The sequence below is a fragment of the Plutella xylostella genome, chromosome 14 (genome assembly GCF_932276165.1).
Source record: "Plutella xylostella chromosome 14, ilPluXylo3.1, whole genome shotgun sequence".
Taxonomy (NCBI): domain Eukaryota; kingdom Metazoa; phylum Arthropoda; class Insecta; order Lepidoptera; family Plutellidae; genus Plutella; species Plutella xylostella.
The window spans coordinates 979,230-992,562 of NC_063994.1; the positions used below are offsets into that span (position 1 = coordinate 979,230).

At 39.8% G+C, this 13,333-nt stretch overlaps 1 protein-coding gene across 1 annotated transcript in view; it reads left to right on the forward strand.

Annotated features, from left to right (window-relative positions):
• LOC105385858 (dynein axonemal heavy chain 1) overlaps positions 1–13,333 on the forward strand; it is a 145,698-nt gene that overhangs the window by 97,641 nt on the left and 34,724 nt on the right. The window contains exons 62-66 of the mRNA XM_048625339.1: positions 6,971–7,074; positions 7,419–7,495; positions 7,620–7,687; positions 8,105–8,234; positions 8,552–8,695. Coding sequence (XP_048481296.1) covers positions 6,971–7,074; positions 7,419–7,495; positions 7,620–7,687; positions 8,105–8,234; positions 8,552–8,695 — 523 coding nt within the window. The remainder of the gene's footprint in view (positions 1–6,970; positions 7,075–7,418; positions 7,496–7,619; positions 7,688–8,104; positions 8,235–8,551; positions 8,696–13,333) is intronic.

Below are 13,333 nucleotides of genomic sequence, written 5' to 3' on the forward strand. Positions count from 1 at the left end.
CCCTCTGTAGAGGTTTATAGCCCTAAATATGCCATAGATATGTAACTAAATACATTACACAGACAATAGACATCAATACCTAATTAGTTACATGTAAACCTAATAGAGGTCGTTGCCAGCGCCTCTGATAGCGATTGAACAACAAGTTAGGATGTTAATTTGCTGCAGAGGAATACAGTTACCAACGCTCGCAACAATAATTTCAGCTCTTATCAGCAATCTTTTAAAAGCGGCCCTTAATTGAACCGCATTGGGATTATTATTGAAGCCACGTCGAGCTCGAATAGCTACAAAAACTGAAGGTGTTCCTGGCTGACCTTTTACAAGGCAAGTACTGCAATTGCAGTGATTATGTCCAAAATAAGCCCTTTGAAGCCGGTTTTTCTTCTGGAATCCACAAGTTTCTGCCCAGATGGCAGCGTCAGATTCTGAAGGTAAGCTATTGCACCTTCGAATAACGCTTTTACCAAACCAATATTCTCGAAGAAAATTGCCTTTCTCCACTCCGGTGGTCTGATTGATCGGCTATTCAAAACATCAATAACGCTGTTTATTAACCTACGAAAGTTAATTGTGCCTTCACAGCCTTCAAATTCTTGGATTATTAAATCAACACAATGGTCCAATGCATCTGCCACCGAGTCGCTAAGAAGTTACGTGGCAAGTCGAATCTTCATTTTTTGTTTCTGATAAAGTATATGAGCCTTTGTCAATTTTGTGGCCATGTGCAGTCCTACGGCATCCTTCAAATTTAGCAGATGTTCCAAATAGGTAATCAATGTTCCTGCCAATTTATCATAAAACCCTCAATTCGCCGAAAGCATTTCGGAGTAGTTTGATAGCATGGCAGGGATCAATAAAAGCGTGTATGATGCTGTTACTGTAAGTAAAAGTCATCTTGTTGTTTGAATCGAAATCACATCCTAATGCCGAAAACATACTAAAATTGGCAGCTGAACCATCTTTTTTATGAAAAGATGACCCCCTCTATAACTTCATTTACCAAAATGGAAGGCCAATATGGACCAGACCCACATCCACCAACCGCTTATGGAGTAAAGGCGACACCTCCAGCACTGGGTTGCACTGGAGGATGTATGCGGTAGCGCTCCATATTTTTTTTATCGTGCAGTGCTAGGCTCTCAAATATATTCTTATTTTGAGCCTGCAAGTACAAGTGCAAGTATTTTGAACTACTTCCAATTTTATCACCAACGTTATCACCGGTGTGGTTGGGATCCTTGGACGTCACTATGATGTCGTGTTTGGCCTTAGGTTTTGGACGGGCCGCGATAGATGCGTAGGTGGTTCTTTGAGGTGTAAGCGCCGGTTTATTTTTATTTTTTAGAGCGGAGTTTATCCACACCAAGTTGAAATTTAATCCCTTTGATTGACTAGCCGTCCCTGCCACATCTGCCCTTAGGGGGGTTCGCATTTCCTCCAGGAGTGTAGCCGTGTCGGGGTTGGCCAGTTCGGCTCCAATTCTCAACTGCCCCGATGATATTGGGCCGCTCGTGTGGATGTAGTCCTTGACTTCCTCTAATTCTTTTATTATGTCGTGAGACCTGGCTTTAGGTCCCTGTCTTCTCCCTAATTACCTCCCGTATGGTGTCCTCCGTTACTGCTCTCGTGCTACAGAGCCAAGTTGCGATTTCTTGAAGCTCGCCCTAGAGCACGGAGATCTACCGGTTGATTAATGGGGTCTCTGGGGGTAGAGATTTTGGAGATGGGTGCCTGTCCCTTAGCAGCCTCAGCTTCTCTGACGAGCTGGTAGGTTCTGTTTTGATCTCATCCGGGAGTTGTTCAGATGCAGTTTAGCATTTTGGACGCATCCTCTAGCTTCCGATACTTGATCTACTAGCAGTAGGAGTGCTTTTCGTAGACTTCTTTCTCTGGGCCGCTGGACTCCCACTTTCCAATGCTTCGTCTGACATTGTTTGCAGACGTTGTCGGTGTTGGTGACGATGCCTTCTGTGTCTTTCCAGGAGAAGTCAGCCCTATTTCTTACTCTACTTTCTTCTTCTGTACGGGAGTTCGGTGCCCAAACATGGTTAGCGTTAATGGATCGCGTACAAATTAGGTTTCAGACCAGAATATAATAATAATAATATTTTTTTATAATATTGGCCATAAAAAAATTACAACAAAGAATTTTTATATCAACATGGCGTCCAAGATGGCCGCCGTTAGTCTAACTTTCGTCCCCCTCGTCCTAAACGCTCCGAGTTTGGGCTTGTTATGTCGGGCATGGTGAGCAAAATCAGGATATTAAATTATTTTTGATGTAACAACACAATTGGTTATGGTCAATTACCAATTAAAATGTACACAAAAAAAAAGTTCAATAAAACTAAAACTACAGCACCGAAAATTTTATTTTCTTGCTAACATGTAGTGCTATTTATTAGTGTCTATGTTGCAACTTGCCAGTCATGTAGAGTGAGTCTGATCTGTCTGTTCTCGGCTACCCGGGATCAATGACCTCGTGGCCGCGTGTCCATCCAGAGCAACCGACCATCCGGAAGAGTAATTGCCAGCTCCGTAAAAAGCGTGATGCACTTGTCCGTCGACATACTTCCCGGGTCTATCAGGAAATGCCCGACTGGTGCGTCAAGGCATGTCAAATAAATGACCCGCTCGAATTTGTATTTTTGTCGATTGTACTTCAGCCGTTAGCGGCAAAAATCTGAGATTCGGCAGGATCGTGGGGGTCACCAATACGCACTAGGTCCGCAGAGAAAAAGTGGGGTCGTCGGTCGCTTTTCAGGGATAAACGACCTTAAAGTTATTATTTTTCTAATTTTTCCTCTGCCATCGCCTGCACGGAATAAAACATATCATTTTTTTTTGTTGTGATGGTCAGCCTGCTGTTCAGGATCATGTGGGCGTCCTGATACTGATTGCGCATCCTTTCTAAGTCTTAAAACCAACTCTGAACATTACAACACCAGATTGGTCCGATTTTCTCTGCAAGCTAACTTGTAGATCCCACCTAGGCAATCATTGCTAATGCCCGTTTTTTTCAAATTTATGTGGGACTCTACTGTTTTGCTGCTGAAGCTTTCATTTCATTTATTATTACCAACAGCGTATATCTAAGTTCATTTGTTAAGTATATAGTATGGGTTATATACATAATATAGTCAATTGCAGGTTTCCACGTTTAAAGCTTACTTTGTTTTATTTTATTTTCCTTAAAAAAATTACTCACATTATGAATCACAGCGTTTTAAGTCAATGTCATGGTTGTGTAAATCAACTGTTATTATTTCCTCAATAACTATCATTCACGCTCAGCCTCCTGCTCTTCAACCTCATTATCTATGTCATATATAATTTCTTGATAATTTCAATCATATATTATTTAAGTTTATGGACAGCATTACTGTTATCTTCAATTATAAAGTCAGTGAGACATAGGCCGACCACAGACGGAGTGCATCGCAGAGCCAACTTATAACTGCGTGCAGTGTGCTTCATTTAGTATATAAATTAATAATAATAATAATAATAAATTCTTTATTTCAGGATATTTCCCATATAGTTTACAAATTGAAATATACATTAAAAATTAAAATATAAATTAGTATCACATAATACAGTCAAATAATATAAAAAATAAAAATAACTTATAATTATTGCATTTAGGTACACAGAATACCTACGTACTATTTACGGTTAGCGTCCTGCTGCACAGAGCGCCAGTGCGATTGAATAGGACTCGTCACATCATCGCAAATGTTTTTGAGGATTGTGTTACCAGTATTGCGTAGCCGCATCCAGAATGAGGCCACACGAGCCCGAATTATAGCGAAGAAGTCGGGCACCCGCGCCTCAGCGAACATGCTCGACGCGCTACAAAAACGCGGATGTTTGAGGAGGATACGGAACGCGTCATTGTACTGTATCCTCAGCGCACTGTAAGATCTCCTGGTGTAGTTGGTCCACAGGTGACAGGTGTAAAGATTTTGACAGTACGCCCGAAAGAGGGTTATCTTAACGTCTGGCGTGCACCTGTGGAACCGGCGTGCGAGCATGTTGCACCGAGCCGCGAGCGCCCTCCTCTCACGTTCGAGGTCTTCCTCATCTCTGAGGTCCTCCGTAAGCCAGTGGCCAAGGTATTTAAAGCGCTGCACCCTACGCACTGGGGAACCATCCAACCTAACCTCAGGTACCCTCGCCGGACCTCCCAACGCCTTGAAAACCATCATTTCAGTCTTTTTTACATTGTACATCAGTCCATGTTCAACAGCATATTGCTCACAGACTGATACCAACTTTCTGAGGCCATTGATTGACGGGCTGAGAAGCACCATATCGTCTGCATAACTGAGATTATTAACACAAACCCCAGCCACGTGACATCCTATCTTGGTGCTCCTCAGCTCCCCGATCAGATCATTAATATAGACGTTGAAGAGGTCCGGCGAGGTTAACCCCCCTTGACGCACTTCGCATTCTAGTCTGTAGTCACTAGATGTCGAGTCGCCCCACCGTACCGCGTTTGTTTGGTCACCGTACCAATATCTCAACAGACTCACTATCTCCTTCGGGACATCTGAGCTCAGCAATTTGGTCCAGAGAATTTCATAATTAACTAAATCAAACGCCTTGCTCAGGTCCAGGAAGCAGGCGTAAACAGATGTATCCCTTTTTACATAGTAGTTAACTGTGTGCTTTAGACCTAGTATAGCTGAGTCCGTTGAGACACCGGGACGGAAACCAAACTGAGCATCGTCAATCTTTATGTTCCCGGACAGTGCAGGTTGCAGCAAGCGCTCCAATAACTTCCCCACCACAGTACCCAGAGATATGGGTCGATAGTTGCCGGCCGACCCGAGATCACCAGTTTTGTTTTTCGGTACTGGAACAACTATGGTCTTCGTCATTGCAGCTGGTAGGTAGCTATACCGCATACACATATTAAATAATACACACAGCTTTTTCGAAAGCTCCGATCCCGCAAAGACTAGATGCTCCACACCTAGGCCGTCGTGCCCCGGAGACTTACCTCTCTTCATACGTGCTATCGCCTTCGCGACATCAGATGGCGTATATTGCATACATTGTTCTACCGGAACACGCGCCTCAACCCCCTTGTGGCAGCTAGCCTGCACGGGACGTGGGTCTACCTTGAACCGGCCAGCAAACATAGACGCAACATCCCCAGGATTCTGCAGCCCCTCCACTGAAACTGGCAAGGAATTTTGATACTGTAGCTTTTTAGTGGCGTTCCAGAATTTTGAGAAGTTTTTCTCATTGCGGTGTGTAGCTAGGATATCCATTTTTATTCTGTCTTCATTATTCTGGCACCATTTTAGCTTGTTTTTAAAATTAGCCCGACTAGAACGCATGTCGCTAAATAGAACACCGCCTGAAGGTTTGCCAGCCGCCACCCAACACTGGTAACGCAACCTAGCCTCCCGATGACTATCCTTGACGTGACGATTCCAGCCTAAGATCTGTTTTTTCTTTCTATGTGCAACAGGATTGAGACGCTTACTTACAATAGAAGCAGTTTGCATAATATTTATAATTTTTCCATACATTTTGTCAATTAAATCTAAGTGCATATTTATATTCTTGCAACAATCATTCACACAATCTTTACAAATTTCATCTAACACACACATTTTGGTCAAGTTCTCCTTACAGTAATTATAATACATATTGACTTCATTAGAATCACGATTGCCCCAAACAACATCATTACTTCGACAGAATCCATTGCTCACCTCCGCCGATAGATAACAAATATCACAGATAACGCATAACGGTAGATGGTCGGACCACATGACGTCATACATAACATACGCAGACGTCACAGATTTCCAGGCAGCCTTGGTTGTAATACAGTGATCAAGCCACCGGCGGGATCCGTTTGCCTCACTTATAAAAGTGTAGGTATCGGACTCTTTACCCAGGATGTTCATATCTACACATTCCCAGTGTTGTTCCGTGCTGAAACTAGATAGCTCTGCGCCAAAACTCGCACTAGGGTGTGCATTATAGTCACCCATAACATAAGCACTTGCAATACCCGAATCCTCTATTATAGCATTAATCTTGCCTAAGCAATCTGTGAAGTCTTGCCTATTTTCCACGCTGTCAGTGGGCATATATACCGAAAATACGAGAAAGGAACGGAAACCATCACTTATGCTGATAGCTGCAATCCTGTCACTATCGCAGTCCACAACAGAAACCTTAGGGAATTTTGACTTACGCCACAGTAAGGCCAATCCACCATACGGCCGTCCTCGCAGTATACCTAACGACGTGTCCACAGATGATTTCGCTGTACAGCTAAAATCATTGTCAATTTCATTCACGAAATTAAGTTCGTGAGGTAACAACCACGTTTCTTGCAACGCTATTATGTCAAAATTACGGCATAGGTCTCTCACATGGTGGACTGACCTTTTGACAGACTTACAGTTAAATGTAACCATAGTAATTTTAGTTTTAGATGATTACGGTGAATTAATTCGTATTATTACTAAGGTTGTTCATCGGTGACGTAATCATATCTAAAACCTTTATCATCAAATGTTGGTGTTATTGGAGAAGAGGTGCACATTCATCAAAATCAAAACGTTTTTGTCTTGTGCTCACACAAGACAAAAACGTTTTGATTTTCTCAATGTTCTCTCAAACTTTAAATGTTTTGACTGTGACAACTGATACTTGTAGTAGTTAGTTGAACATTTCCAATTGTTGTTGAAGTTCTAACAAATGATCTGAGCTACCTTGTTCCATACTATATATCTGCTAATTTTTAAATATACTAAATTGATGTACTCAATCAGACTAAGCGCCCGCTCTCCTCGGTCTGAGAGCTTGGTGAAGTTAGGACATCACCAATGAATTCTAGGTTATTATAGTGGACCCCAGATTTTCATCAGTACTTGCATCAGACATCATACTATACGAGTAAGAATAAAATAAAATGATTAATATAATTTTCCAGATTGCTCAATGGATTGTCAAGTGAAAGAGTTCGCTGGATCAAAACTATCAAAGAATTGGATATTGCCATCAACAATCTTCTAGGCGATATTCTTATTAGTGCTTGTAAGCATCACACTGTCCCTCCTCTTAATAGTATTTTTCAAGTGCCAATTTATCCATAGTCCGTTATCTAACCGACAGGGATTGATTTATAAATTAAACGTCATCTCCATATAAAATTCATGACAGATGTGTCAAAAGTCAACCACTACTCCATGGTAATGCTCTAACCGACAATGGAGAAATTGGCACTTAAGCTGTCAAAATAAAAATAAGTTTATAATCTGTAAAAAGAATAGTACCTGGCGGTTGCGTGCTCGCTGCAATATCGGGAACGTTCCCCAGATAAATCTACGAATAAAATCACTCGTGTTAAACGCACTAATACAGACTGTGAATTCTTTTAGGTGCGCTGGGTTATATCACTCCGTTTACTGAGGAATATAGAAGGGATTTACTTCACAGCTGGATAAATCACATGAAGGTTACTCATTTATTTCTGCCCCAAATAGGTATATTGCATTTATAAGTCTATGAATTATTTGAGAAGTCGAAGCTTGAAGGTAATCAGGTACACGCTCTATTAACTGCTCTATTGTATCTTGCAGAAAGTAGAAGTGCCGCACACTGATGGTGGCACCCCCCTTTCCATCCTCGGCGATGAAGTGCAAATAAGGTAAATAGTAGTAAAAACCTACACTTATCCAAAAGCGACGTTTAGATTGTGACGTTACCTATTTATTTACCTATAATCCCTATTACGAGATAAATAAGAGGTAGATAATTATGTCCAACGAAAATAATTTATTGATGGCCTGAGGTCAGGCCACATCAATCGGTGGAAAACAGGTCGGTGGTATGTCGTCCTAATATCTGATTTCACTTCGTAGTTTAAGCACTCCCAATAGTCCCAATTAGTAGAATTAAATGAGATGTTGGTATTTAATTCGCTTTAATTAAACGGGTTCAAAATAAAATAAAAGAAATATCAATCACAACCGTCTTTCGTACGTCTCACACTCTTCTCTGTTATTCGTCGTCATGGATACTCCTTCATCTTGCGTTCTGCTCCACTCCCACACTACTTGGCCAGGACCTGGCAGATGCACGGCCTGCCGCGCGACCCGCTCTCCGTGGAGTCGGCGGTGCTGATGAGCCACTCGCGCCGCTGGCCGCTGGTGGTGGACCCGCAGACGCAGGCCAACAAGTGGATCCGGTCGATGGTTGGTACTCCTGTTTCTTAGCGTGAACGTCGAACTTACGAAGTCGCTAAATAATAGACTAGATCCCCAAACTGCAAAAACCACGCGATAGCGGTCATGAGCTCTCATAGTTGGTAACCAATCTACCTTGATTTGATTGATTGAATGTAAGTCCGTAATTGGTTTATGTATATTTGTTTATAAATACCTAAACTATTATATTTGTCCTGTGCTTTGGATTTATGAAATAAATAAAAAACACGCCCTGGACCGGTACCAAGCCTGAAGTTATCAATTTTCTCGCATTAAATTTTTTACATACTTACTTTTATTCGCAGGGTAAATTGGATGGGTTGCTAGTAGTGAAACCCAATGATAGAGATTTGTTGAGAAACTTTGAGTCAGCCCTTCGTTTCGGGAAGCCGATTCTTCTGGAAAATGTCGGACAAGAGTTGGACCCCGCTTTGGACCCTGTTCTGAAGGTATGTGATATATTTCCTGACGTACAGAGTCCCCTTTTTATATGTGACACTGTTATTTATTCTTTACGTCTATCTTACAGTTTTATTAGTTTACAGGGCTACGGTTGATTTTTTTCCAAGACTACAGTCTCGTTTCCATAGTTAGACACAGTTTTCATACTTTTGATATCATATTTTAACTCTCTAGTTCATCTACAGAAGAGAATTAAACTGGAATGTAGGCCTTTAGATGGCATTTAGCCTGAAATGTCCATTATATTTTATTTTATTTGGGAACAAACAATTGTACAATGTTTAATACTAAAGAAACAAAACACCTTAATAAAATATATGGTAATCGTACAATCAGCACAGCTTTCCATAAGTGAACAGTAAAATTAAATTGTTTTTAAGCTGCTTTCACAAGAACACAAAAAAAAGATAAAAAGATTTGTAGGTACTTATTACTTATAATTAACACAACAGAATGTATTACACCAAATGTTACCGCCATCTTTGATCCGTTCACACGCATTTCACTCTTTTATATCTGCAATGCTATCACATAACTCTGAAAGACATTGAACTTTGAAAGAAAGCGCTGTCCAATGGCTATTGCTTTGGTGGTATCACATAACATTTGTGAATGGTAGAGTGAACGACTGGCTTTGCCTAACTGAAAACCATTTGACCGTTAATACACTTTTGCAATATTTGTTTTCAGAAATACCGTTGCGTTTTGTTCTCAAATTACATTACAGTTTAGAGAGAAAAATCATCACATATCTGAAAAAAGAGTTAAATTAAGTCCTCAAGAAAAAAATACCTTTAAAGTTACCTAATTTTGAAAATGAATTGAACTTACTGCCATTAAAGGACAAAGGCAGGGTTCTAAGGACGTTTTGTACCACTATGGAAATGACGGGTTCCGTAATGAAAGTACCATGATTAGAGAGACACTGTACAGGTACACAAGTCAATTTATATCTCTTTATCATCGTCTTCATCATCACCGTCACGCTCATCGACCCTCGTCTTCGAGTCTTCGCCAAACATTTTCGAGCCGGATCTGGCTGCATTATCCAGATCGGCGAGGCCAAGCTGAGGGGCGGACGCGGCTGACGACACCATCAAGCAAGCCATATTCATCACGAAGCACGAAGAAGCCAAGTCCATGAAGTTCAGTCATACTATCACTAAGTCAAGCCCATGAATTAACATCTATCATCAAGACTATTTAAGACGTCGCCGAGTATCAGTCACATCAAGTTCAAGAGCAATACATCAACATTCAACATCGAAAATTATACATACCCGAGACTTCAGCCCAAGTCATAAACCAGGAAGGGAGCCGATAACAGTGAGCTCGTCCACTCAAGTTAATTCCCATTTGCATACTTACCTTCATTCATATTTCAATACGTCAACACTTACTTATTTCTTCCAAATTATACCACTACTAATTATTTATATCTAATCATCACACTTGTCATCCTGCTCACAAGACCTAAGTTGTCTCAAAAACAATGGACATGAAAACATTAACAAATCGCAGAGGTTCTGTAAAGGCCAAACTTATAATATTTAGAAGCTACCTTGAACCACTCATAGCTTGCCCAAAATTAACCCGCCTGCAATCATTTGAACTATCCGCGCGTTTTGACAGAATTAATCAATTATACAAGGAGTACGATTCGATTCAAAATCAATTGGACGTTTTATCTGACACTCCAGATGACGAATTCAAAGAAAGGCAACAATTCGAGGCAGTGTACTTCGGCACGGGAGCGGCCGCGCAGCTGCTGCTGGACTGCAGTGCGGGGCGCGCCGCTGATTCTGATCTATTAAATCTAACCTTAAAGCTACCCACCTTTTCTGGTGGTTATCAGGATATAAGCCTTACACATTCAAACCGCATGGAGTTAAATGCAGATTCAAACGCAAAAACAGTCCAATGCGACGTCTTACCAATTGCAGACAAACAATTAAATATCACCGAGCCAAAGAACACAAAGAATCAATCATTATCACTTATCACATCAAAATCGACATCATACAACAAAAACGATTCATCTTATACAGTCCACTCCAATTCAAAAAACACAATCGATTTACAAAGCACAAACAAACAATTAAAACAAAAAACACGACCCACTGAAAAATTCAAATCTAAGCTTGACAGCGATTCCGAGAAGTTCCTCATAAGGACCAAACAGCATACCATGGGGAACTTTCCGAAGGACAAGCAAGAGCTATCAAGGTCACTTCGCCACATGGATTGCGCTAGGCCAATAATGATAGCCAACAGGAAAGGTGGAGGGCTTAAGCTTATCACAGCTCTCATTGGTGTATTAGTTAGATTAGTCTGTATCATGGCAGTGCACCTACATCCAGTCACAGACATGACAATTAAATGTTCTACTTCAGCATCAGACACATTTGTGGCTGGTCTGCCCTTTAAAATCTATTGCCACATTAAAACAAACTTTGTTGAATTCAATCACGAATTAATCATTTTAAAACAATACAGCCTACTCATGCTAACTTCTGATCCTCCTGATCTCATTCCACCCACCTCCATATCCACCTCTTGATTGGACGAGCCGTCACGAAGTTACCGGCTGCCCAGGTGGAAGACAATCAAATCCCGATTAGGAGGGTTGAAAATGGAGCACAAATGGAGAGCACGAGCACTCGGGAGAGAGCGCACAACTGGTGGTGACTTCAACTCTTGGAACGGAGCGTTCCAAGGGGGGGAGCATGTTCACGCCGACGCCTCCTTATTACGAGCGTCGGGCTCTATGCCCGGCGCTTTAATAGAAGAAGAATATATCAATGTCAATTACGAAAATAACATCAAGAAACCACAATATCACAATTTATACTAATACATAATTCTTAATTGTAAAATACACTTTAATACTTACTTCTTATTTCTAAACATCGTTGTAAAATACTAAGGGAAATTATAAAACGAGCGAACAAAAAAAAACTTTGCGACTGATGATGACATACTGTTTTAATAACTTGAGCGGTATGAATTTGAGTAAGCGAAAAATTAACTAAACTGACTACGAATATTGATTTATAATAAAATCCAGAACGAGCTTACAAAAAGTGGATTATGATAAATCCATTTCAGATATTAAAATTTTATTCGAGCGACTTCATTACTAAGTGAGCGACTGGAAATACAGAGAGGGCAACTTCAATATTAAGATAGATTCGATTTTTCTAAGTGAGGTTTTACTTAGCGAACTACTAAAAAGTTCACTTTGAGCAAAGTTTTGTATGCTGCTTTATTAATGATTATTGGTTACTGATATTCTATTTTAGGGCTTATGTTTTTATAATTTGATACGCTTTTTTAATAAAAACTACAGAATTTTTCAATAGATATGTATGCAAACACGTTTTGGGGCTAGCAATTCGGCTCAAACTAACAACACCACCACTGGAAGCAAAAATGATACCCATTGGACAAAAAAGAAAACGAGGCCGGCCCACTAAGTCCAAGCCCGCACTTATTTACCAGTGACGATGAGTAGTACGGGCTCCTCATACCTATCAATGATTCTTAGTATTAATAAGAAGTTTTTTTTTAGTTGACTGACGCGTCTTATTTTATTTTTTGTTCATTTGATTGAAATAAATGCATGCATATTACTTTATTTTTAAGGAGCACATTGTTTTATTTAATTACCCTTATATTTCAATAATAAAATTTCTCAACTAATAGAATAGTGTTTCTTTAAATAGTTATTTCATATTATTTTTATTTTTTAAATGTGAGCTCATTATACTCTACTCATTAGTGTATTTTTGAAAGTGGTTTTTGTATTCGAAACACTTCATTTAAGATAAAATGCCGCTCAGTATAAAAAATACATTTGCCAAATATTGAAAAAAATGCAGGACGTAACGTTGACTCTCAAACAAATATTAGGTCGCTCAAATATTATGAAGCTGCTCATTTTGTATTTTAAGTAACTCAAATTAATGTTTGTAAGTTGCTGTTCTGTTGATTTCTCGTCACTCGCAGTCAGTCGCTCACTTAGTAATTCTATAACCCAAATTAATTAATTTTGACACTTAGAACTGTAATTTACAGTCACTCGTTTTATTGCTACCCAAATACTAATACTTACTTCTATTTAATATAATATCAACAAGCCAAGAATATCTTTATTATCATCTTCATCATCGTCACCGCTCATCGACCCTCGACTTCGAGCCTTCGCCACCACTGACAAACCAGAGCAGAAAAATTGAAATGATAAAAAAATGTGTCATGTCAACAACTAAACGTCAACACCATGTCAAAACAACACAACAACACAAGACGAACAACGTGAATAATAATTTGATAATAATATGTTAGGTATATCAAGTTTACGTTTAAATAAATACGGGACGTGCAATGTACATAATAAATATAATGATTTTATTAATATTATCGACTAGATCAGGCTACTACTTTCATCATGGAATAATGTTATACTTATCCAACTTCTGAAGTTTTAAATTGCCATTCCGCAACAGGGATCTGCTATGCCATTTCGAAATGCTATATGTAAAGGTTCTACTATATGGGTATGCATTTGGCGAGTAATGTAATTAAATAAAATATACTGTTTAAAAGATCATTGTTTTATTTAC